This window comes from Conger conger, chromosome 12, assembly GCF_963514075.1.
Source record: "Conger conger chromosome 12, fConCon1.1, whole genome shotgun sequence".
Taxonomy (NCBI): domain Eukaryota; kingdom Metazoa; phylum Chordata; class Actinopteri; order Anguilliformes; family Congridae; genus Conger; species Conger conger.
In genome coordinates, this window is record NC_083771.1 from 39,750,756 (window position 1) to 39,778,178 (window position 27,423).

At 44.1% G+C, this 27,423-nt stretch overlaps 1 protein-coding gene across 1 annotated transcript; it reads left to right on the forward strand.

Moving 5' to 3' along the window:
• Positions 1–334: 334 nt before the first annotated feature.
• On the forward strand, positions 335–26,478 carry LOC133105629 (rho-related BTB domain-containing protein 1-like). Its single transcript, XM_061215845.1, has 11 exons — positions 335–530; positions 6,025–6,226; positions 6,316–6,419; positions 9,970–10,155; positions 10,327–11,128; positions 11,292–11,511; positions 13,873–13,991; positions 18,665–18,815; positions 18,906–18,994; positions 20,003–20,108; positions 20,315–26,478. Exons 1-11 carry the CDS (start codon positions 502–504, stop codon positions 20,494–20,496), a joined length of 2,190 nt encoding a protein of 729 aa, XP_061071829.1. The 5' UTR covers positions 335–501; the 3' UTR covers positions 20,497–26,478.
• The last annotated feature ends 945 nt before the right edge of the window (positions 26,479–27,423 follow it).

The window sequence follows — 27,423 nt, forward strand, 5'->3', positions numbered from 1 at the left end:
AAACAAAGTTGCTACTTATTTATTTCTCGACCATTTCTTTAGCTTTTAGCATTGTTTAGCATGTTGAATAATATAAAATAAAACGTGTGGTCCGCGTGATCTCTCTGAAAAGTGGGCGGGAAACGGATCGTGACGCAAAATGATGAAGATGGGAGTGTCGACGGTCACTCCGTCTAAGAAATGAAAACATACTGTAGTATAGTCACTGGGAAAATGAGCAAGTCCGAAGCCTCATTTCACAAAGAATGAGAGTACAGAATCCGATTTAAGGAGATTTCTGTATAGTCACATGCATTGACACATATTGGAAGTTGGAGAGTCTTATGCAGAGGCGGTAATCTGTACCGCTCGGCGTAGAGGTGAATAGAGAGATAGGAAGATGTTGCTTTGTGGCAGCTGAATTGCAACAATACATCGCCTCGGGACGCACATACCAGGCTACTGTTTCCATTGGCACATCGCTGTGTCTTGGGATGTGGAGGGACCTGCGGGTGGAGTGGCATGTGGGTCAATCCTAGAACAGTTGGAAGGTAGGAATACATTTCTGATTAATCGGACTCGAGTCACGTTTTTACAGCATGTTTTATTTTTGAATCTTAAAAAACGAGACTTGTATTAATGAGTAGTGCATACTATTAAATGTGTGCACAGCTTTTAATTGTAGTTCGGAACAGGTATTAGTGTATTTTCCTTTCATTTCTTAAATGAGGCACTGGAGGTTTTGTTCGAGTGATTCTATTCAGTGCGATGAGGGATGGGCTTGTTTCAATGCGAGTGATCACGCTTTTGCGTGCTGTTTTAATGACATGCTTAAAATACCAATTCATTCACAATTCAGTGCAGATTAAATGCGGTTCATTGAAAAATAATAAGCCATTAATATAGCTAAATATAATCCATAGTTTATTTATAGAAGCTGTCCGTTTCCGGACGCAGACAGCACAGCCCAGTTGGAAGCACTCTGTTGTGCATTCGCCCTGTCTACTTGTTTCTAGATTATCATCAGCAAAATTATGATCTCAGGTCAGTGTTGAACATTACCCCACAATAAGGCTGGATATTACAGTGGTTAATTGGGAGTATCACTTCATGTACTGTAGCCTACAGTGGGCTATTGTACTGTATGAATCATCTAACAAGTTAGGCTTTAAGTTCTTAACAAATCAAGTACTCTAAAGCCCAGTCCCTGGGTTATCTAGTGCATCACTTCCGGAGGCAACAGTGGGGAAAACACAAGTTTTATTAGGTCTGAATAAAACAGAATGCAGTAACATTAAGGCACATACATAACATTTTATATCCAGACAGTTATTATTTGCCATTATCAAAATATTTGCCAATGCAAAGTGCACTTGGAAGACAGATCAGTTTCAGCATCAATGTTCATATCTTTCTGCCAAAGGGCAATTCCACAGTAATGCCCTGAGCATGAAAAAATAAACTTACTTCCCAGTTTAACTTATTATGTCCCAAATGGTCGATTGTGACCATTTTGAAATCTGATAAAATGTAGACTAACAAAAAGAAAATGCTTAAAAATGTATTTATTAGTCCCATTACCATTGAAATCAATGCTATTTTGCGGCCATCTTGAAAACATTCAAAACCATTTTAGGTGGCTTTCTCAATGTAAAAACTGATAGTCAATCATGATAATATGCATTAACATTTTTTATCATGTAAGAAGAGTAATTTTTCGGAGGGATTTTGTCATTTTGTGTCTAAATGTCACATCCATAACGCTGGAATTTCCCATAAACAAAACAAAAATTTCATAGCCTGATGCCTAACAGTATATAAATGAACTGCCACTGTACGACTTGTATGTACAGTGTACAGAGTATAGTGAAGTTTCTTAACTAGACTAGAAAGATGTATACCTGCCCTCTTTGCCAGTGGAGTCTTGGAGTTGATCTGCTCCTGTTGAGTGTAAGAGCTAAGATCGAGCAGTAATATATTTACAGTAGCATATTTGATGGAAAGTGATCTGAAACATGTTGCTATGTGGCCTTATCCAATGGTTCCTTTTTTTTTTGAGGAAACTGAAGAACAGTGTGTTTGACCAAATTTGTCACTCTCTTCATTACTCATTTAAGGAGATTGCAGGTGTTGTTTTGAGAGCACTGTGCCTGTAGATGTTGCTATGAACATCTGGTTTACTGCATGGCCTGTATCTCTGGAATGGAATAGTGTTCGTCTTTGAAGCCGGAATTTCTCTAGCAGGCACAGACTTGAGTTTGGCTCTACACTCCAGTGGGAGTTTTGTCCATTATCACTCATCCTTGAGTGACCACCTGTGCTTTGAACTGACAAAAGCAAAACTTAAATTATTAGCCACCACCAAAGAAGGTATGTTTGGAGTTAAAAGGGTAGGCCTTTGTAGAGAATGGAATGCCAATAGTGAAGCATAGAGGTGGATCCATTATGCTTTGGGGTTGTGTGGCAGCTGGGGGCACAGGATTGTCTCCTGCTTAGTCTAATCAACTGTATGTCGCTCTGGATAGGAGCATCTGCTAAATGCCATTCATGTAATGTAATGTAATGCGTGCTTGCCTGTCCAGTTAAATATGCATGTCTATGGCTGATAAGCTGATGTTGATGTTTGGCAGACAGGAGGTACTATAGGACATTTGCAGTGCAGCCTTTGGTACTCAGTGCAGCACATCCAGCTCCTGTTGCATGCACAGCATGTCTGGAGGCATTTCTCCAGACATGATCTCCCTGTCTGGAGTCGCCAGCAGCCATTCCTCAGCTCCCTCTCTCCTCCCTCTCTTCCTGTCCGCTCTGACCTGGATGAGAGCGTAGGAATCCAGGACAGTAATTGAAATGTGGAATCGCTCTGGCCTAGCCATGAATTCCCTCACAGTCTGTCAGCCGCTGTGGTTTTCCACGGCCCATTTCGAAGCATGCACATGGAAGGATGCTCTTCAGGTTTCCTGTAAGCTGTAATGTCAGAGGAGTCTGCTGCATTGGATGATGCTCAACGCGACATCTTTGCTGCTCATTCCCTGGACCTGTTTACTGGCAGGCTGGAGACCAGGTTACATAACGAGTCTGTGGCAGCTACTGCTTGTGTGCTAGTGCTACACAAAAACACACACATGCATGCAAGTGCACACATACTCTCCACTCTCACACGCACACACACACACACACACACACACACACACACACACTAAACAGAATTGTCAAGAGACAAAATTCAGAGACAAGGATTTTCCTTCAAATTCAAAAATCCTGAGTGACTGAGACTGAGACTGAGACTGATGAGGGTCATTTTAGGGACTTCCTAATATACCGGTCACTGTTTTTTTTGAAGTACCTGTTTCTGCTAGACTCCAGCGATTAGATCGTTACAGAAGGAACTACTCCCAAATACGCCAGGGTGTTCAGAGCACTGCCACTCACCTTGCTCATCATGGACCATCTCTGTCTGGCAGTGTGACTTTTCCTACATGATGCTGCTTGTGTACAAATGACTGCACACATCCACACACAGATATACACGCACACAACACTCATGCAGCACGTTATATCATGCAAGCGGGCAGTTGGCTCCATGAGGATATGATGCCAGGGGCCCCTCCTTGGGGACACAGTCGGGCGGATGTACAGTACGTTGGGGTCAGGGTGCGCACCTGCCCGGGAGGAAGAGGGGTCCTGTTTATGTAGCGCACTACAGGCAGGCCTCTCTGTCTGCTGCTGGAGCTGTTACATAACTCAGGGAATAAGGAATGGGGGCGGGGTGTCTGAAGGAACTGTGCTACAGCCTCTGCTCTTCTGTGGGGGGCACGGCATTGAGGTCTGCGGTAAGGTACTGTTTCGGTCCGGATGTGTTACAGTGGGTCTGGAGGCTGCACATTGTTTGGACTCTACTGTGGAACGGTCTGTTTTCCGTCTTTTGATACCTTCAGAAATGCATTCATGCTTTGTGTCCGGGCGATCTCTGTGCATGACACAGTGAGAGAAGTTGAGTGATGCTGTCCCATTTGGCATTTTTCTGCCTACATGCAGCTATTTATAGGATACAGGTCCAATGAGGTACTTCCACAAGCACGCCACTCATTTTGTGCAGCAGATTCTTTGCAGTAGTACAGTATGAATTCATATTCAGTCAGTTGAAGGGACCTAAATCTAGGTGTGAAAAAAAATCCAGGTTCAGAATGTAAATGTCCTTAACAATATTTAATTCAAATCATCTGAATTTGCTTATTAGCACAGTGCTTCAGTCAGGAAGTTGAATTAAGGAAATTAGCTGGCTGAGTTCATAGGTGGCAGGAATACATAGAAGTACTTTTACTTTCTGACCCCTGGACTTTCCGCCTATGTCTAAAACCGAAGACAGTAGGTCAATATATCCTAATATAAGCAGAGATTTCCGTTGGTGGTAGGTCAAGCTTTAAAATAAAATGTAGAGACATTGCATGTCATCTCTTTGCCTGGAGAGTGTTTTTTCTTTGCCTGGTTCTCATGATTTGAGCATTGATACAATTGCCCTCTCTTTACACACTGCTGACTATAGCTGTTGTGGATAATTCTGTACAGGTGACTGTTGTAAAATGTACTCTGAGATAGTGCAAACATGAAGTCACTCAACAGCTGTTCCCTCCCAGCGCTGCAGACGTGCAGTTTGGTGTGCAGAGGACCCCACCCCTTTAGCTGATAATAGGAGAGTACAAATTATAAAGGGACCATTCCTCACCTTATTTCCCCTGTGCTCCTGCTGGCAAGCATCGAGGTCCTGCTTTTACTCACAGTGAGCTGAACAAATAGTTGGTGAAGGTAGGGCTCCTTTCACACATACTGGATAGACTGTGTACATTTACTTCTGATTGAGATTGTGGAGAGCCAATGAGAGTTCTGGCTGCGATATATAAATTAAAGGTATGTTGAATAATCTCTGGAACGTGTGGGTGTGTGCGCGCATAGGTACGTGGTTTTCCTTCTCTTAATCTGTGTTTTTCTACGTAGTACAAGTTTCTCTGTTGCTGTTTCAGGTGTCATGCACATGTTAGTTCAAGTTTGGACTTTTAAGCAGTGATGGAGTTTTACCCCTGTTATAATCAGGTGTAATTTGAGTAAACGAGTTGCCTCCTTAATTTCCTTTGAGTGCTGATGTAAGTAAACTTGTACTCAGACGAGGGGTCAGAAGAGGAAATGTCTGAAATATATAGCTTCTACCGTTAATTGTATTGGTTTGTTGTGATATGTTGCACTACCCAAAGCCTTGGAAAGAAGCCTTTGAGGCTGCATAGCCCTCATTTGGTTTTTGCCCAGGTTTAATTGTGTCTCTGCACTTACACCAAGTCTCTCTTTGTACCAGGCCACCACAAGGCCTGACCGCATACTGTTGCTGTGCAATGTTTTTGGTTATGTTGAGATTTCCTGAGATTTGATTTTGAAGTTGACAAGCAGGGGCTTTCAATTTGAACAGATGATGAGCTTTTAAATCTCTTGTTTTTTTGGACAGAAATAATAGGCAATCATCCCAAATAAATTCCCAGGATCTAAGTGACTGCTTATTAAATGTTGGAGTGATCCCTAATTATCATTAGAGGCTGCGTATCAGTCCACAGCACAGTGAGGGATGAGGGCTCGGTGAGGGGACCGTATGAATCTGCCAGCTCCCACGCTTTCCTCTCCAGCAGAAATAGCCTTTCAGCGTGCGGTCCAGATCACTGAGGCTGTGCCCACGACCCACAGGCACCACAAAAATGTTCCATGTAAATAAATCATGTGGCATTTTACTCTGATGGCGTAAATCTACTAAATGTAGCTTATCTTACATTAGACCACAACCCCCTGAATAATCCAATGCCATTGTAAAGCATATTGAAACATACTGAGATAATATCCCAGAAAGTGCACAGTCCCTTTAATGGACATTGGTAAGGGATGATGTGTGTGATTGTAGTTGGACTGCAGTGCCGTATGTGTGATTGTGGCTTGACTTCAGTGCGCTACACACTGTGACGTGTTTCTCTTCGTGTGATTTAAAATGGCCTCTCCCTCTGCCTGCTCTAGGGCCCTCTCCATGGATATAGACACAGACTATGAGCGGCCTAACGTCGAGACGATAAAATGCGTGGTGGTGGGGGATAATGCGGCCGGCAAGACGCGCCTGATCTGTGCCCGCGCCTGCAACGCCACGCTCACGCAGTACCAGCTGCTGGCCACCCACGTGCCAACTGTCTGGGCCATCGACCAGTACCGCGTGTGCCAGGAGGTGAGGGCGCGCCCGCACCACGGCCCTCCCCACGTCGCCCGCCTACGCCAGCGCTCTGACCGGCTCTCTGTGCTCCCCCTCCCCCCCAGGTCCTGGAGAGGTCGAGGGACGTGGTGGACGAGGTCAGCGTCTCCCTGCGGCTGTGGGACACGTTCGGGGACCACCACAAAGACCGGCGCTTCGCCTACGGCAGGTCAGGAGAGATTAGCGGCCCGCCTGGTGGCAGCGGCTGGGCTGTTGTGTTTGAAGCGCTCGCTGGGGCGTCTGCGGCTCGTGTGCGGTTCAGGGCTTTGTCACTGACCTAATCCCCCAGGCTCAATAACGGTCTGGTGATGCCGCAGCGGGGAAACGGCCGCATCAGCAGAGGGCCCTGGCAACTGCCGCTGAAAGCAAAGTACGCCTCATCGGGCTTCATTTTAGCCGGGGTCGTCACCCTCCGCCAGACAGCCCGGCTGGGGGCTGCAGAGAGAGCTGACCCTGGAGAGACGGAGAGAGCGGGCCCCCTCTGCATGTCACATGGCTGCACTGCTGTGTGTGGGAACATCTTCATGACCAGTCGGGATTGAAGGATAGACAGTGTTAGACTAATCCTACAAGCCCCCACCCTTTTTATCTACGAGGTCTACCTAAAAGGATGGTCTTAATTAAAACCGTCTTTAGCTCGTTTATCAAAGAAATACATGTCTTAAATGGCACATTAATGTCACTTTTATTTTACACTGCATTGAACATTAAATGTTAGTTTATTTGCACATTGCTTTGTAATGAATGCAGACATGAGTGAGCGCTCAGGACAATTTCCAGCGGAATGTTCTATCCAGAATGTCATCGCCCAAGGACAGATATTAGTAATGCTTAAATCTCACTGCCTGCCAGGATATCATGTGATGTCAGTGTGAGGAAGAGAAAGAGGAAGAGAAAGCTTCTGAGAAGCCAGGGGGCGGGGGAAGGCTCCGTGAAATCCGCTGTCTGATACAGCGGTTCAGGCAGATTACCTGCTGTTTTCAGGAATCCATCCATCCATCCATCCATCTATCCATTATCTAACCGGCTTATTCCTGGACAGGGGCTGGAGCAAGGGGCAGGAATACACCCTAGGCCACTGCACAACCCACCCAGGCCTTACACTGCAGTAGTGCACTAACTTGGAGATCTGTGTGAGGTGAGCGTTGAGGAGCGTTGGCACACAGCGCTGCTCTTGTTTGGCTGCTGGGTCCCAGAGTCGTAGCGGTGTAGCGCCGGGCCCAGAGAGACGACAGTGTCGTAGTCAGAGACAGAGCCAGGCCTGTGATCCAGTGCCAGCGCGCGTCTGCAGGTGTGACGCGGCCCCCCGGTACAGTAAAAGCCTCAACACAACTTCATCACAGCCCATTACTATGCTGTTGTCATGGAAGCGAGGCATTGGAGCCTTTATCCGTCCCCAGAGCGGCATCGCCTTCTCATGTCGTTGCGCTGCTAGGAGTTGTGTCTGCCGGCTCACATTAATACCATCGCACAAATTCCTGCCATTTGCCGTTCTGGCTGATTGAGCACATGCACCCTCAGTCACTGTTAGACTGGAACCTTCAACCTACTGCCCATGACCCCATCCCGCCCTGGGGTGGGATCTGTCCTTGTGACTTGCCTGCATAAATGCATGTTCCATTGTTTGATTCCATTGTTTGATCTGCACTTTGTTGTACATCGCTCTGGATAAGAGCGTCTGCTAAATGCCACATAATGTAATGTAATGTAATGTAATTGTTGGCTAGTGACATTACATTACATTACATGGCATTTAGCAGACGCTCTTATCCAGAGCGACGTACAACGAAGTGCAGATCAAACACAAGTACAAGTGCGAAGAGGACCTGAGAGGACAGTACAGTTCCGAGTCCTAGTGTAACCATACAGATATAATAGGAACCCTGGAAGAATACATCAACTTCCAAACTAGCATACCACAGTTGGCAGCTAGAATACCCCGAGTACAACAATACAATAACTAAAACAAAAAACTACATCTACACAACTATATAATATAATATATTATAGTCTATGGCATATATAAGGCTAATCAGGGTGGTGAGTTAGGGAGGGAAAGGTGTAGCCTGAAGAGATGGGTCTTCAGTCTGCACTTGAAGGACTCTGCTGTTCTGACATCCACCGGGAGGTCATTCCACCACCGTGGGACCAGGACAGACAGCAGTCGTGTGCGGGAAGTGCAGGTGTGGCGAGGGGGAGGCGCCAGACGGCACAAAGTGGCAGAACGGAGGGGTCTTGCTGGTGTATAGGTCTTGATGAGTGATTGAATATATACAGGGACAAATATTGTGGAGGCTGTACTATTGCACTACGTGAGGCTTTACTGAATGAGCCACTCAGAAGCCCCTCCGGTGGTTATTTTGAGGTTCCAGACAAGCCTTATAATTTTTGTGCATGTTTTTCCTAATGTAAATTGTCCTGGCACCACCCTGAACATATTACTCAAACAATAAGGTAAGAAGTCAAGCTGTGTACATGCGTTATGTCTGCTGCCTTCACTCACCACTGCTCTTCATCATTGACCTTTAAACTGTCCATCACACCTTTCAATCGGTCTCTTCTGATAGGTCAAAAAATCCTTTTGAGGGGAATGCAAAATGAGCTTCAGCATGTGTGTTTTTCCAGTGAACCTCGCTAAAGTTGGTCCCCATAGTATGAACTACAGTAAAATGTGCAACTTACATATTGGTCAGATGTGTGAATACATCTTTGTAAACTGTAAAAAATATGCTCAATTGACCTTTGTCATTTTTAGAACATTGAGTGTTCGTATTTATTTGTAACAGCATGTAGTTAATGATTAAGGCCCATTGCGGTTATCAACTGGCAGGCTGGGACAGTTTTATCTCTGGCACACTTTTGAAGCGCAGATGTTCACGTATACACACGCACACGCGCACGCACGCACTTCAAATCCAATATGCAGGTGTTCACTCACACGTGTGCATGCATGCACACACACACAAGCTGCCCACCATGGTGAAAAACACACACGGTTTTAAAAGCTGTTTTATATATGGTAGTCAATTATTGAGTGTGAAATGTGCTTGCCCATATTCAGCTTTTAATGTGTGTTTGACAGATTGTAAATTAATAATATTATTATGTAATCACATTAAGGTTGTACACTATGCAAATAATACATGAATGTTTACAAGCTACGGATTATTTTTCTACTGGTGATTTTTCGTCTGTGTGTTTTGCTTATTTTTAAGAGACAGATACTGAATTAGTATGGCTCAACAACGAAAAACAATTCTATTCTATTCAGTCAGCATGACAAATTCTATGGCCACATTAATTTTACCCATTAGCTTGTTATATATTCCGGTATAGCAGCAATACAGAAGGGCATTATAGCAAATTTGAGCTGAATTATAGGCTGCAAAACACAATCATCATTCATATCATCACAGATCATTCTTCTATGCACTGTAGTCCTAATCTGATAAAAACAGACATCACTGTTCTTATTGTTTTTTCATGGACACCCTCCTGTTGCACTGTACCTTTTTATGAAGCATACTTGTTCCCACTCACAGGGTCAATACAGCTTTTAATCTGACAGCTGTCATCTTTGCTTCTCGCCTGTTTCATATGTAATCTCCCGGCGGTTTCTGCGCCTTGCCTGGGCTGCAGTTGCGGAGCTTGGGTCACCCACGGCACGTCATGTCCCCGTGGGGCCAGCGTCGTCACGTGCGCCTGTTCTGTTTTGGCAGGTCCGATGTGGTGGTGCTGTGCTTCTCCCTGGCTAATCCCAACTCTCTGCGCCATGTCCGTACCATGTGGTTCCCTGAGATCAAACACTTCTGTCCGCGCACCCCCATCATCCTTGTGGGCTGCCAGTTGGACCTGCGCTACGCTGACCTGGACGCCGTCAACCGCGCCCGGAGACCCCTGGCTAAGTATGTCCCCGTGGCAGCGCTGGAGCTAGCTAACTGTACCAAGGGGACGATTCAAAGATTGCACAATAAGACCATCATAAACACACAAATACCCTCTTGTATAGGCACCTTGAAATGCTACATTAGGATGCTTCCCACATCAAACCCTCTATCCCCTCCCTCCCCTGTTAGGCCCATTAAGCCCGCTGACATTCTGCACCCAGAGCGAGGCCATGAGGTGGCCAAGGAGCTGGGCGTGCCGTACTACGAGACCAGCATCGTGGCTCAGTTCGGCGTGAAGGACGTCTTCGACAACGCCATCCGAGCCGCGCTCATCTCCCGCCGGCACCTGCAGTTCTGGAAGTCCCACCTGAAGAAGGTGCAGAGGCCCCTCCTGCAGGCCCCCTTCCTGCCCCCGCGCCCGCCCCGGCCCGTGGTGGGCATCCCGGACCCCCCCGCCATCGACGGAGAAGGGCCCGACTCCCTCTTCTGCCAGCCCCTCTGCGCCGACGTCCTGTTCCTCCTCCAGGGCGGCGCCATGCGCGTCTACGCACACAAGGTCTACCTGGCCACGTCCTGCTCCAAGTTCTACGACCTCTTCACGTTGGATCTGGAGAGCTCGGGGGGCGACGCGGGCGAGGTGGGGGATGGGGAGGATGAGGAGGAGGACGAGCAGAGCCGCAGGGGAGCGAAGGAGCAGGCGGGCCGAACGAAGAGCCTGGACATCGATAAAGACAGCGAGATTGGCTCTCAGGGGCCCAAGCGGCCCCTGTTGCTCCAGCAGGGCTCTTTAAGAACTTCTCGGAGCGCTAACGCTCTCCCGGCTCAGAGTCAGTGCGAGGTCGGGTCCTTCAGGACCGGCCGGGCCCTCTCAGGGTGGGGCCGTGGCTTCCTCAGTGTGTGTCTGGAGCATGTGGAGGACCCCGTAACCGGGAGACCCAGGCTCATGACCGTGGTGTCCATGGATGGCCTGATTCAGAAAAGACCCTTCCAGGTAAGCCACAGCAGAAGAAGAAAAAAAAAGAAAGATCTCTAAGTTTAATTTTATTTAAAATGATGATAAATTTGTCATTTTCCCCTGAACTTTCCCCTGAACTCCCATGTGCTTCAGAACAATTCTACCTAAGCTGATTGTAGTTTCTCCCCCACACCATTAGGCTGTGCTGCAGTACCTCTATACTGGTAGTCTAGACGAGAGCAGAGGGGATCTCATGCAGGTCGCCACCATCGCTGAGCTGCTGGAGGTGTTTGACCTGCGTATGATGGTGGCCAATGTGCTGAATCACGAGAGCTTCATGAACCAGGAGATCACCAAAGCCTTTCACGTGCGACGAGCCAACCGCATCAAGGAGTGCCTCAGCAAGGGCACCTTTTCTGGTATGACCTGCTGTCCTCTCCTTCCTCATTTCTGTCCCTTACACCTCTCACTCATGTGCCTCATTGCATATAGTGCCCAAGCCATGCAGTCAATCCCTCACTCATTCCCCATAATGTCTAATGTGTTTTCAATAAGCACAACTTGAATGTAACTTCAGTTAAAGTAGCTTTCTATAGTAGCATGGGTGTGTTGATATGGAAAACATGACTGTGCTGGTGTTGTCTTGGAGATGGCAGCTCCTGACAGGAAGCTTGTTAAGTACCATCATGTGTGAATTCTTAATGCATTTCTCTGCAATACAAGCCTTTCCATTTCATAATTTCCCATTAATAGGTTGGCTTTTGTATAGCCTGTGTTTATAATTTTATGACATTGCATTTCAATTGCATTTGATGCCACTATATGATAATAATAGAACTACTCATGTATTATTTGCAGCTCACAGTATCTAAGCACATGAGGTACAGTTACTCGACAGGGACATAAACGAACCTGATTCGTTTATGTAACATTTTTATATTGTCCAAATAATTCAATAACTTAAGAAATCGGCATATGGGGAGACATTAGAAGAAAAACATTTCCTTGTGGGGGACTGACTTATTTTTGCCATACTGTTACTATTGACTTACATTGAAGGGGACCTACTGTATACTGAAGTCGACAGTCATGGTGCTAGTGAGCAGCATCTCTGAATAAGAGCAGGAAATGAGCTTCACAAATGAGGCCCGGTCTCCGGAATGTTTCCACATGGGTAATGGAGGTGTTACCTACTTCATCAATCACCATGTTCATGGTGGCCTCTGTTTTGCGCAATTCACCTACCATAATTACTCCATTTTAAAACGTAGCTACAGTATAGTATTTATTTACACCAGTGTGATTGCGAGAACGCATTGCATTTCAATACAGTAAATCATCTGTCAAGGTCAGACTATATTTTTGGTAAAATATCAAACTTAATTTGCCTGCTGATAACTAATTCTGTTTAAACATCCACCACAGTATGTCAGACAAGGCCACTGGAAGGCAGTGGTATTCATACAGTGCCCAGCAACGCCAATAGGCCTTTTTACCAGTACATGATTGAGAAATTAATTATTAATTAAGAGAGTAACTAAGCATGAACCAGCATTCACACAGGTGTCTAGAAATTATATTTTAACACCCCTTATATAGGTGGTGACTCCTCTTCTATGTACATACTTGGATTTTTCTCCTTCTCATTTTTTTAGTTCTAAAACTTTTTGATGACCTGAATTTCTAGATTGTTATTTGAAGTTATGTCTTTTGTTGTGATTAGGTGTGTTGAATAATCCCATGTGTCTGGTCTGGACAAACATATGTTTTTATGACGGAAGCTGTTCAGTTTTTCTGCTTGTACTTCTGAACATGTGACCCAGTGTTTTGCAGACGTCTGCCTCGTCATCTTTGTCCCTGAATGTGCTTTGTGTTTGCGCTGTGTGTCTTTATGCCTCATTGCCTTGTAAAAGGACAGGTGCTTTTGTTCAAACAGATTCTTCATTTCAGTGCTAAAATATGTACTTTGGTTAAAGGGTGTCATTTGTTATATTGTATATTAAAATATGACTGTTTTTCCCTTTCCAATCTCATGTACAGTACCTGTCTGCATAAGATAAGGCTAATGGGTCCCATAAATATGGTCTGGGTTGTGTTTTTCTGTGGTAGCTGTTCAACAAAACCTATGATGGCCTCAGCATAATGAGGAAGGGGTTATTTCAGGCCATGTACATGGCAGTCCAGTCCAGTACATTATGTTAATGTTAAATCCAGAGTAAGAGTAGGAGTAACATATATGTATTCACCTTTATTATATATTATGAGTAATTATGCCAGACTTGGCTAACAACATTGCTAGAGCAGTGAGTAAAGATGCAACATTACTAAAGCACTCTTGTGTAATTGTGCAAACACAGAAGTACAATTTGTGAATGCATTGATTATATCCTAAGAACAGAAAGCTACAATGCTTGTATAAAACCACGAATATGCCATAACCTGAACCAGCACAACAGCCCAGACAAAAAGCACTCAGTATGTTATCTTTGTGTGCAATATAGTTGCTATATTTGTCTTATTATATGGAGTACCTCTGCAGAACTGTTTGTCTTGTACTGTAGTCCACTGTGTGTCTCTCTCTCCCTTGTCTTCTCCCTTTTGCTGTCTAATTTATAGATGTGTACCTGTCTATCTGTCTATTTATTTATTTGTCCTGTCTGTCTATGTCTGTTTGTCTGTCTGTCTATGTCTGTTTGTCTGTCTGTCTGTCTGTCTTCTCCTCTGTAGCCGCGACTCTCACACGCGCCGAGATGTGTGACTTTTCCCCCCGGTTGTTTTAGATGTGGTGTTCCGATTGGATGACGGCTACCTCCCCGCCCACAAGCCCCTCCTGATCTCCAGCTGCGATTGGATGGCAGCTATGTTCCGCGGGTCTTTCATGGAGAGCTACGTCAATGAGGTGAGGGTTACGGGGGCCATGAGGTCCTTCAGGATCTGCGCTGAAGGGGCCTGTCGGCATGGTGATGAAGGGCGACAGCTCATGTCCTCTGGGCCTGTGTTTCACAGGGCACGACCTCTTGAGAAATTGAGAAATGTCAATTTTTGATGAAAAACTGAAAGATAGGCACTCAGCCTTTCTAAGAACATATTCATGGACATGTTGGATCTACAGTCAATGGTCATTACACAAGAACAATAACATGCTTATACTGACTGGATAATTCACCCTGTGTTGTTTCACATAAAAACACTGTTTGCAAGAAAACCGGTCTGTCAACTGCAGGGTGGTAGAGATTATTGATTCATTAGATTTGTCAAGGAGCTATGTTTTTCAATTGGATTTTAATTCCCACCAGTGCAGCTTGAACGAGCAAATCCTTTTGAAGTGCTACTTATTCCAGCAATATTGTTTTCTTTCTCATTTATGACTGAAGCCCCCTTCGTTAATTTTAAAAGCGTGTCTCAAAACCGTTGTTGAGGGCACTGTAGTAAAACCAGAGTGATGACAACTGTGAAGGGTATGAATAGTTCTAATTCTCAATATTTTTGTCATATTATGTGATGTGTGGTCAGCACTGTCTGTTTTCCTTGCATGCGCTTGACCTTTCATCCCTCTGTCCCAGTTTAACCCTCCCCACTGTCTGCAGTTAGTGAGGTGCACCACCAATCACCTTCTGTACAGCAAACACAATGTAGCTCCTCTCAGAGTGGATACAGCTCTTCCTTATCGGGAATCATGACTCTACCTTAGTCCTCCCTCCTGACTTACCCCGCCCCCCCCTTCTGATACCCCTATCCCTGTCTAACCCCCCCCCAAAAAAAAATAAAAAAAAATAAAAAAAAATAACTTATGATGACGACTATATGTTTAGAACAGCAGTCCAGGTGTATTTTCCTAGTTTTGGCTGTGATGCTTTGACTTGTGGTAGAACCTATGCACTTGTAAATCGCTTTGGATTAAAAGCGTCTGCCAAATGACTAAAATGTAAAAATGTAATGAAGGAAAATTAAAGTGCACACCCATGAGAAGGGGGCAGAAGCTGATTGGACCCGTAGCTTTAATGAATGGCCAATTAGTCCACGGCTAAAGTTGCTATCCAGCTGTGTTCTTTAATTTATTCAGCAATATCCTTCCAACTGCAGAGTGTTTACATCATCTGTACGACACTGAATGTGTCTACATAGACATTAACCGTGAGTGTCTGTTGTGAGTACTTGTTGTCAGACCTTGGTGAAGGAGTTGTTTTATTTGATTTCTTACTTTTGGTCTTGACCAAGAAATGCTTATCACTTATTAACCATATTGCCTGCCTTTTGTGAAACAACACATAATCCCCCCCCCCCCATACCGGCATTCAAGATATTCTTTCCAAGTTTCCCCAAGAAAGTTGTGAAAAATATTGAGTGAGCACCACCTGCTTTTATGTGTCCTACTGAATGTTGACACTGTATAGGTGTGCTTGGCTATAAAGCAGTAAAAACTGTAGATAACAAAATGAGGGCCCGACATAAGCAAAACGGCAAAGCAAAATGCATGAGCTTAACCTGAAATAAAAAAGCTGAGTGAAAATAAAGAGGACAACTGCAACTACTGTAGTACAGTGCATGGCAGTCTCCCAAGTTTCAGCTGTTGTGGTGTCTGTTTAGTCACGGAGAGCGGATAGCACATGTTCGTCTTTGATGATTCCATCCCTTTCCTTGCAGTGTGAGCTGAGTTACGGGGCTCTTGATATGCCGAGTGAGTGTGAACATTCCTCATCGCAGTCTTAATGCGATAATTATCTCACGCTTATCCGCGGGCTGGGGCTGTCGAGCCGGCGGATAACACCCGTGAGATACGATAATGCCTCTGACAGGACATGCGTGTGTGACTAATGGTGTTTCATTAAGGAGTGAAGAGCCGAAATGGCCGCTGCTATCACACTGCCACATTGAGCGGCTGACAGCAGACAAGCTGGAGGGTGTTAGACTGAAGAGGGCACGTGCGGTGAAGTGGGAACCAGGCTCGCTGTCTCTCCCTGCTGGTCCTATCTCCCGTGTGGATAAGAAAGTTGTCTGCCGCGCATCTTAGGTACCACTTTATTAGGTAGACTTGTACATCCTCTCGTTAATGCAAATCTATCTGATCAGCCTAAATGATAAACCGGTTTAATTGTTAGTCAGACTTGACTTTGACCGTGGAATGATTGTTGGCATCAGACGGGGTGGTTTGAGTATCTCAGGAACTGCTGATCACCTGGGATTTTCATGCCCAGCCTCTGCAGTTTATAGAGAAAAAAACAAAAACAAAACAAACCCAAAAAAAAAACATCCAGCAGCTGCTCTGTGGGTGAAAGTGCCTTGTTTTGGAGAGAAGTGAGAGGAGAATGGCCAGGCTGGTTCAAGCTGCAGCTGACAGGAAACCGACAGTAAATCAAATGCCCACGCCTTCCACCAGCAGCTTGCAGAACAGCATCTCTGCACACACAACACATCGAACCTTGAAGCGGAAGGACTACAGCAGCACAAGACCAATACCGGTCTATAAACGGCCTAATAAAGTGGTCACTGTGTCTGCATACATATTGGACCATGATTTTACATTATGTAACTTTGTGAGAATTATTTATTTCCAAATACCGTATATGCAGGATTATTTTCCATATGCAGGATTATTTGCCATCTCACTGAATTCTGATTTGGAATTAAGATGGCTTAGTTTTCCCATGTATTTTGTTCCAACAAAAATGAGGTTGAAATAAAGCCCTGTCACCTTTTATAATAGGTTTACTCATTCACATGGACCAGTGTACTGTAATATATAACTGCTCTTACGTGGATTGGATTAGTTTGGATTATCATACATATCATTCAGTTTTATCATACATATCATTTAGTTCCTCACTAACAGAAGTCTGTGCTGGGTCATATTTTTATGATTCCTGAACTGTTAGGAATAGGCTGATATTATTGAATTATAGCACATTTCTGTGCTCCTACTTGGCTTCTGATATCTGACCTTTCAGAGGCAATTAGGGGCCACAACAAATCTGACATTCTGCTAATTGGTGCCGAGACAAGTAGGTGAAGGGCCCCCTGTGGGGTTTGTGAAGGACCCCTGCAGGCCTCGCAGTGACCTTTACCTGCAGCAAACATAAAGTGTGTGTGTGGGGGAGCGGGGGCTATAACATGAGGAGGGGCTCTGTGGCGCAAACACATTCTCTCCGATCCTATCCACCATTCCCTGGCAGAAAGAGTAATGGTGCTATTGTCTGCCATTTCCCCAGAACCATGTCTGTTTTTTCCCTGAAAACTGAGTGCCCAACAGTCCAGCGCTTTTGAAGGGGGAGAGAGCACGAGGATTGAGGAATGTCAGTGTCGCTGTGTATCTGTGGGTTATGGGGGTCTCTCCAGCCAAACAATCCCCTCTGTCTCAAACAGTGTTAGTATGAGTAGTGAGTGGCTCAGTCTGTGCTGCATTAAAAGCTCTCAGTGAGACAGATAATGAGCTGGACCTTGCCAGAGCCCTGATCCTAGACCCTGGCGGCTTTCAGGCTGTGCGAGTCTGTCCTCTCCCCAGCGGACTCGCTCTGCCAGTCGCGCTTTTATCTGCGGCGATGAAAGACCCCCGTGTGGGAGAATGGCCTTTACTTCACACCGCCGACACTCCGTACTCCTTCCGATGACATCAGGACTCAGTTACTCAGAGGACCGGGCGCGTACCTGGCCGCCGTCTGAATGAAACGCGTGCTAATCAGTCACATCACAGTCTGTAACGGAGCCAGTCTGCTGCCACTGAGGGGCAGCCAGCCAGGCTTAATCATGTCTGTCAACGCTGCACCTTTTTATCTCTGGAGCAATGCCAAATAGAGAAGACAATGGAGGATGTGTAGCCTTCTCGTATTGTTGTACCATGTTTACGTTATCTGCCCTTTGTAGTTAGGCATTATTTTTTTGAATTTTCTTCATTGCCACACATTTTATTTGTAGATTAATTTATGACAAACTTATTATTCACTCATTCCTGTGTTTTTAATGTGAAAAATGTGTTTGCATCGATTCATGAATAGGGTCATTAGGTTTTTCCTGGGCATGTGATCTGGGTAACATTTTACTTGTCTGTCTATCCTTATCCTCAAAATGTCACTGTAGGCACTTGTAATTTCTGTAATCAGTGGTAAGCAGTCGAAAGAGCAGGACCAAATATACAGTGCAATTAGGCGGCAATTGAAGAACATGCAAGGGTGTGCATCTCTTAACCGGGGCTGTTCAAACCTATCCAAAAAAAGAGTTGTTTTTTTGTGGCAGCTCAGCTCTAATACACCCGATGCAACTAATCAAGGTTTTGATTGAAGGTGATAATTATTTCATTACGTGAATCGAATGTTGTTCTGTTGCATTCCAACAAATCTTGCCTTCCTCAAATGAGACTGTATTTTGCTGTGTAATTGACTGATTAATTGAGATCACAATATGTTCATCGTTAATCACAACAACCTGATTGGTGCTGTAGGAAGAACTACATATAACTAAAGCCCATGGTCCTGGTTATAACTCATTCCTTTTCCCAAAGAGAAGCTCCACTTAGAAATAGCAGAAGCCTTTGAAGTATGAGCGGGCCTCTCTCTGTGTCTGTCCCTGTGTGCTGTCCAGGTGTCTATCCCCAGCACCAGTAGTGCCTGTATGCGAGCGGTGCTGGAGTACCTGTACTGCAGCTGCCTGACGCCCTGCCCCGACCTGCAGCCCATCGACCTCATCGTGCTGGCTAACCGCCTATGCCTGCCCCGCCTCGTCGCCTTCACAGGTAAGCGCTGCAGACGGGCCACCAGGGGGCAGTGTAAAGATTAAAACTGGAGTGCATGCGTGATTGGGTCTGTGCTTCTGGCCCTCACAGAGCAGTATGCAGTAGAGGAGCTGCTCCAGTCTCCCATGAAGGGCGTGGACATTGACGGACAGGTGCTGACATACCTGGAGATGGCTCAGGTGAGGCTTACCAAACGCATGATTGGTGATGGTGTGGGTGGCTCGGCAAGGCTTGGTAGCCTTGCAGTGTTACCGTAAGTATGCTAGTTGTTTGTTCCTAATAATACATTATAATCGCATAAATCATCAATCATATCGATATGTAATGCCATCAGTCTGTGTTTGTCTGTCTGTCCATGACAGACATATGTGGAAAAGTAATGGTTGGATTGCCATGGAATTTGTTCCCAAGAGGAAGAATGTTGCCCCATGACTCTTTGTTTTAGTACTACCATCAAACAAATGTTTGATTAATATATCTCAAGAAGCGATACCCAGATTGCATTGAATTTTGCTGTGCACATTCATGCTCCCAAGAGAAAGAAAAACATTGATTTTGGTGACCCTATGATCGTTCCTCTAGCACCACCATCAGACCAAACTTTCAATTTGTTATTGATGTATCTCATGTATCTCATGATGGATTGCCATGGAATATTCTCTGCACCTTCATGTACCCTAGAGGGGGAGTCGATAGATTTTCTTTGCTGATTCTACGGCTTTTTCTTGAGCACCACCATCACGCCAAGCATATAAGAAATGACTTGATTGCCAAGACTTTTGCTTGTACACATTCACTCTAGTTGAGAGATGGTATATGTTTGCATTCGTCTTGTATGTTGTGTGTGTATGCATGGGATTGTTGGTCTTTTGGAGTGTTTATTTTTGGTAAATGTCTTCGCTGTTTTTGTTTTTGTCTGTTTATATATTCAACGGGGGACACAATTTTATTGGCAGATTAGATCAAAATAAAAAAAGGTGTATAATAACCACACTGGGTTAATGGTCTGTTTATTTACGTTTTTCACATAAAAAACACGACCTCAGCTTCATACATGCATCATATAACCACTCAGCAGAACTGTGTGGACGACGAAGTTTCATTTACTGAAGTCAGGTGCGCTTCTCTTATTAATTGTGATCATTGTCCTGCGTGTTCTGTATTTATATGTTTTTCTGTGTCCCCAGTTCCACAATGCAAAGCAGCTTTCTGCATGGTGTCTGCACCACATCTGCACCAACTACAACAGTATCTGTCGCAAGTTCCCAAAAGAAATGAAGGCCATGGTCCCAGGTACACCCCACACCCTGAATCCTCAACATTGGAGCGAGCATGTCATTTTCTATGTTTGTGATGTCTGCATTGCGCCATTCTCCTTGACAAAGTAAACATAATCATTTTATGACAGTTGAGACAGGCTGTGACTGTGTGTGCTTCGCTTTGTAGATGGCAAGTCTGTTTTCCCTCCTTTCTTTTCTGTACTCCTTTGCTCCCCGCAGAGAACCAAAAGCACTTTGAGAAGCACCGCTGGCCCCCTGTGTGGTTCTTAAAGGAGGAAGACCGGTATCTGCGCTCCCAGAAGGAGCGGGAGCGAGAGGAGGAGATCCTCCGCAAGCAGCACACCAAGAGGGGCTGGTGTTTCTGGAGACACTCGTCTTCCTCTGCTCCCCACGTCTCCTGAGGCTTCGCCCTGGGACCCCCGCCACCCCCCCCCCCCCCACCCTCCCCTGCGCCCCCAGCCACGAGCAGAACCCCCGAGCCCACAGGAGCTCTGCCTGCCTCCTGCTTCAGGCGCTCGGGGTGCAGCTGTGCCCTGCCTGATAGAGGGCACCTGGCTGACCACCGATAACTGCACTCCGGGCTCTTTGGTCGATGCTGTATGACAGAAGCCCTGAGGCAGGAGCAGACCCCGGGGCCTCTTCAGCACTGCACTAGGGCTGGGCCTAGGCCTGAGGGTGCAAGGTGGATAATTCAATGCAGATGTTGTGAGTTACACTTGATTTTATCTGCAGTATTAAGGACACAAAACAATTGGAAACAATCTTAAATTCGAAGCTCTACAACTTTCAAACAAAAAGGGCGGCAGGGATATAAAAAAAAACAAGAGAAATGACAATGGATTTTGATTGGTTTTTGGTTGTGTCAAAACTGTGGTTGGATATTCTCAACCTTTCAGAATTTGTGATTTTTGAGGGGAATTTTCTCACAGTTCATTTCTTTTCACTTTATCCCTTTATTTTTCATTTCTCAAACCCCTCCCCCAACAGATTCCCCACAGCAGCATATCACTGTTTATTTGAATGCAAAAGCATGGGTTGAAGAATTCAGGACCAGAAGGTTATTTCACACATTCAAGGAGGCCACTAAGGGCACCCCGAAGAGAGGAAATTGAGAGGAACAAATGACGTCAGCGCAGCTTACACCCTGCGGACATCCTGTAATAGATTTAACATTATGAGCCGGCTAACACACGAAGAGCTTGGAGGCAGAGGGCTAATGCTTATACCACTTCTATGAGAGTGTCATGGAACAGCTTTCATCAAAGTGAGCAGGATGCTTGTGGCTCTATGCCTACTTGCCAGATGGAAGGATAAACATGAGAAATGTTTAAAAAGGTTGGAACTCTGTCTTCAATTCAACCCTACCCCACCCTATTTTGTGCCGATGGTCTCGCCCTTAAGAAAATACCACCTCTGGCGTGAAGAAACTTCTCTCAAGAAGCTGTCTGCCTTCTCATTGACTCTTCCTTCCCTTGGCTTGATTGTTCCAGAGATTTCTGCCAGCTGTGCTTGGCGAGATCCAGCTCCAATAGCTCCTCCATCCTGGCTGGCTCGTATGCCGTTTGATTCAAACAACTTTTTATCTGCTGCTCTTTTTCAGGTTTTTTTTTAAAATCATACCCAAAAATAAAGCTGTGAAGACTCTTTTTAACGAAGCACAATGCGAGTTCTCCATTTCCTCTTCCTCTCCACTGCTCCACCTGCCCCCCCAGAGAGGGACGTAGGGATGCAACAAGAGGAGATGAAGTTCCTTGACCAACGTCGCTGTAGTATTAAAATGTAAAGCTATATACTTAGGACTAAAACAACCGCCTTTCCATGGGGGAGATTCACTCTCACTCTAATATAATGGTGCTCAATATTTTATAATGACACAGTCGTGTTTTCTGAAACAGTGTTTTGATGTGCTGTGGACATTTTTTTACTGGCCATCTTCATTAACCATCTATACCTGCATTATGCTAATGCCTTCTGGTCCATCAATGTATTGAAGCTTGGGAGTGTTGTGTTCAACTAAACTAATTATTTTTTTAGCCATTTTTTATGTTTGTTATTCAGTCCACTTGCTATTCAGTGGAAAATGTATATTCACCACTAATTCTTTATCCAATTATTTGTTTTATTACTTTCATTGTATACTCATTAACCACATGCGATGCAGTTTTACAATTAACTAAGGAAATGTGTTGTAATGTGTAGTTTGTAACGCAGATGTCAGTATTACAGCGAGCCCAGGTGGCTATATTAAAGTTCACCCTTCCGACTCCTTCTTTGGCAGGGGTGATGGGCCCTGCAGGGCCATATCACACATGCTTTAATAATCTCACCCGTATGCCAGCACGTACAGGATTTCACATTACGATTGTCTGCTTGAGTGTTGAAAAGTATGTTTGTCAGAAATCACTGCACCTTCGGGGTGGGATTATAGGACCACAGGGTTTGTGCATTTGGAGTGGCGGTATCTCATGAGCAGGTTAGTGTGGAGGTTGAGGGAAGGTGCTCTGCTCTGTATAGTAAGTCCTTATAATGAGTCCTCTGTGGGTATTCCCCTCAGGACCTGGCTGGCTTTAAAAATCATTTGTTAAAATTTGCGTTGCGGTGAGACTGGGTGGACAGCACCTCTTTGGTAATGTTTACACATTGTGGTTAGTCCTGGTATTAACAGTGTTAACATTGTGAAGTTTTGCAAAGGGAAACGCTGGGATATACGTACATTGGGTGAGAAGTTTGTTGATGATTCTTGTGATTATACAAGTCTGATAACAAATTTTGATGTAGCTAGAAGATACTGAAAACAAATTTTCCAACATTTTTGGAAAAAGGAAAACATGTTGGATGCCCTGAAGTAGAACCAATTGAATGTTGGACATTTTGTAATTTTTTTAATCTACAAATTGCTGAAACAGTTTTATTATTTCAACTTATAATATTTTCATCCTTGCATCTTCTGAAGTGAAATTGTGTGAAATTGATCTTTCTCATAATATTAGAGAATGTCTGAGAAGTTGGTCCCTAGGGAAAGGTAAAATCAATGTGATAAGATATGCTAGATGAATTCTACCAAGTGTGCCAGTTAATTGAACTGAATGTGAAAAAAAATCCAAATATCCCTTGCCCTGCTCCTTCCTTAATGTAGGCCAGCTTTACTGAGTGTTGTGGGTAGATGGAAGATTGCGGCACGTCTTGTATTTCTGAGCTTAGGGTGTGTTCTCTATCAGAAGTAAAGGAAATTCACTTAATGGAAGCTGAGGCAAAGCTTTACACTGGGATACACCCAGTCATAGCAGACTACATCGCTGTGCTGTCCCTCACTGGTCCTGTGCTATGTGGGCTTGTGGATGAACTTTTACACACGAATGTGGGGCCCTGCTCTGTGTCTTTCAGACACCCCAACACTTGCCAAGGACATGTTCTTAAAAAAAAAACAAAAAAAACATCTGAAAGTACATTTTCAAAGCTTGATTTCATTTTTTCTACTATTTTGAACATCTGTACAGGGTTACTCACTGAATGTTTTACGACTGTATACGTGTATGTTTTGTGTACAGTCATAGAATGTAGCACTAATTAGTCGGACTGCTGGTCTGAGATAAGATATTGTTTTGTGGGGCATGGTCTGTGAACTGGATGGCAAGGACATTCTCTGAAGTGTAGTGAAAAATAGACTCTCTTGACTGCATTTGTCATTAAGAGCTGATGTTGTCATTTATTGATTGAAATGATGGAGTGTTTAGAGTGGACATGGAGCTCTGATGTCTTGCAGTTGGACACTCTTTAACCAGTTGTAATAAAAATGTGGAGTGGCTTTAGAGTAGATTGGAAGTTTCATCTGGTTATGGAGTTTTGATATTTGGCAGTTGTTGTTGTGTGTATGGTGTCTTGTGGCAGGCTCCATAACCAGATTAATTAGTTTAAATTAGATTCAAGTTTTTACAGCATTTTGTGGTATGAACCTGGAGTAGAGTGCACACCTGGCTAAGTGGCATAGCTCTAACATCAGTGCATATAGCAGACAGTGTGCTCATGTATAAGGGAGGGGGTGGAGGGATGGATTGGGGTTTTAGGCCCCTTTGCCTGTGTAGCTGATGGTGAACCACTGCAACTCTCCTTTTGTCTACTTCACATTTTCACCATTTGTCTTCCAGGTATTTGGTTCCAATCTTTTTTTCCAAACATAATTAAGCACTTTAATGCAGATGTGGCAGGAACTTTATCTTGAAAATATTTTTAATAAATTATGTTATTCCTCCACTCTTTGAATCTGGAAGTAAAAGTGGGAGATAAGAGCTAAGCATTCTAAACACAGAACATTACCACATTTACCTGTGAGTTATGAACACATTTACCCTGTGAGTTATGGTGAAGGCTTAATTTATAAGTCATACTCCAGGTACCTCAGAAGGCTACCTTTGGATTTAAAGTAGCGTGCAGTGATATGTGCAGATTATTTTGACCTTTGAAAGGGTTTGTGTGAGGGTGGGAAAGATTGAGGTGGGTTCCCTGTGCTGTCAGCTGTGCGTTTAAAGCATTGGTTCCCCCTCCGGTGAGACCCCTCTCTCAGCTTAATTCTTTCGGACCGTGCTCCAGAGTATGCATCAGTGTGTGTTTTATGGCGTGTTTTCCCATGTCCTTATGCTGTAAAGGGAGACCTCGGCCCCACCATTGCAGCTGACGTGTCTCTCGTGTCTCAGCCCTTCCATTTCCTGTGCCTTCTCTCTCACACCGTTGCCTGTCTCTGTGTCGTCCCCCAAGACCCACTACCTAGGGGAGGTTCCTTCCAAGTGCCACTACCTTTGAGTCTCAGGTGCTGGGGTCAGATGGGCCTCCAACAATCAAACACAGACACCTGCACACAATTAACTGATTACAGACACACAGACAGATAGCTTGTCCACCGCTAGCAAAAGCAACGTTGGTCCGGTTAGTATCACTCAGGTCGCATGGCTGGGTGACACTCTATTGTAGCATCTTTCCTGTGAGCTTGGATTGCATTGGGATTTTTGGGGCCATGACTGCTCTTTTTTAATACAGTACAGTGCCCACACTGGAAGCCAGCCTTGATCCACCGCCAGTGAGTTCCTCAAATTCAGTCTGCATTTAATTCCTGCAGTTCAAATCAACGAGAAGCTTATCACTTCTAGTTGTTTTCAGTTTAGTGCAAATAACTATTATATTGCCATGCTTCCTCCATACCGATCATATTTTCTGTTCTAATAGAAGCAATAATAATAATTCCTGATCTCTTGTATACATTTCTGTTTAATTTCATACCCAATATTCACGTAAATCATGTTTCAAGTTGCATGATTTTCACATACTGTCAGTTTGGAGTGCAGACCACCCCTATTATAGGAACAGTATTTAACAGTAGTTTACTGTTAACAACATCACATGACTGAATTGTCAGTGTTATTATAAATGGATTACTGTAGGTATTAGTGTTCAGTTATTTATATGTTCAGTTGGTCTTCAGTAGGAAATATTTCTTGTGACTGTATACAGTATTTTTCCTCTGTCGCTGGCTTTAGAGCTTACTTTGGATTTTCCCTGGGAATATATTTACTAAAATGCAAGAAGTACTTCACCAGTACATTTTATTTCCAGGATATGCTTTTCATGAGATATATAGATAACGTATCCGATCCCTATAGCACACTTCTTTGCAATTGCTTTCAAAGACATTCAGTACCATAAGCAAAAATGGATAAATTCATTAAAAAATATATTTTACAGTTTAACCAGCTGCCTGGGCACTCTTAGACCTGAGTCTCCTCTCTTCATGTGAGAAATGTACACACTGATTCTCAGTAACAGAACGAGGCTTTATTTGATTCATCTCAGAGTAAGGATGGCCTTATTGTTCTTTATGCGAACGTGATTGTAAAAGCAGTCATATCTTCTGATTAGGAAACTCAGAAGTGAGGCTTTTTTATAGTCATTGAAACACAATTCCCTTAAAATGCAGGGAATTGTTGTTCAGACTGTGGTGTCTTACAGCGTCTCAGTACTGCAGCTGGTGGGCTACAGGGCTCAGAGCGATAGAAGGGGTTTGATTCTGTTCTGTGCGCGTTGTGTGACTTTTACATACTCAAGCACTTTTATTCCCTTACTCTTAGTAGAGATTTTTTGTTCAGAGAAATGAGAGGTAAAAAAAAACAACAACTGTAAATCTGAAACCAGACAAAAAACATTTAAGGGCTTTCTTAAAAAAAATGTTTTGCTGCTTTTTGGGAAAAAACTTTTCAAGGTAAAACATGTTTTTTGTAATATTTTCAAACCACTGTGATTTGCACAATAACTGAAATTATGAAAAAAATGAAAGCGTATTGCAATTTCAGTATTTTGATGTTTTGACTTTATTAAAACTTTGCTGAAGTCTTTGACCTAAGTGTGTGTTTTCTGCTGTGTTTCAAATATTAAGGTCACCCTTTTGATCAACACTAGTGTTTCAACAAGGCCATGCTTAACAGCTTACAACATCATGTAAAGGTCCAATTTAAACTAGTTTTCCGTGTATTTGAAAATGATGCTATGTGTGTTCATGTGTGTGTGTATGCGTGCGTGTGTGTGTGTCTGTCTCATGGTTATCTGAAGCTATCCAGTAGATGGAGCTAAAATACTTTAATCTCAGAGAATGGTCTTGTCTGTTGACACTGACTTCTATTTCAGATGGGACAGACCATAAGGACATTATATTTATGTTACAATTTTAAATGGACACACAATGTGGAATTTTTTTCCGGTGGCATTTTCTTGAAATACATGACATTGGTGTGATTTTAAATGTTACATTAAAAGTACATACATTGAGATGTAACGGCTAACAGAAACTGGACTTTCTCTTTGAGAAACAAGTCAAATTACATTTGACAATGTTGTCAAACCATACTAGCATTGTATTAGCTAAATTACAATATATGAACATCTCAGTTTTGGTCCAAGAGAATGGGATCATCTGGAGATGCTTTGCAGTTGCCATGGTGTCAGAGATCCTGTGTTTATGAAAATGCTGCTATTAGTCACATGCTAAAGTATGGTCATAACAAGCACAATATGAACACTCTTCCAACCATTCCTCATGCTTTCAGCATGCTCATTTTAATATTGTAGTCCAACACTATAGAAAAGGCAGTTAATTTCCACAATGACAGTTCCATTTCAACAGGTGCTCAAGTGAACTTCCATCCATCCATCCATCCATTATCTTAACCCGCTTATCCTGAACAGGGTCACAGGGGGGCTGGAGCCTATCCCAGCATACATTGGGCGAAAGGCAGGAATACACCCTGGACAGGTCGCCAGTCCATCGCAGGGCACACACACCATTC

Bases quoted from the DNA above. Each gene is read 5' to 3' on its own strand.
- LOC133105629 (XM_061215845.1), top strand. From the start codon at position 502: ATGTGGGTCAATCCTAGAACAGTTGGAAG. The intron at 6,420-9,969 runs GTCAGGAGAGAT...CTGTTTTGGCAG, and splicing joins CGGCGCTTCGCCTACGGCAG to GTCCGATGTGGTGGTGCTGT. The intron at 13,992-18,664 runs GTGAGGGTTACG...TGTGCTGTCCAG, and splicing joins TGGAGAGCTACGTCAATGAG to GTGTCTATCCCCAGCACCAG.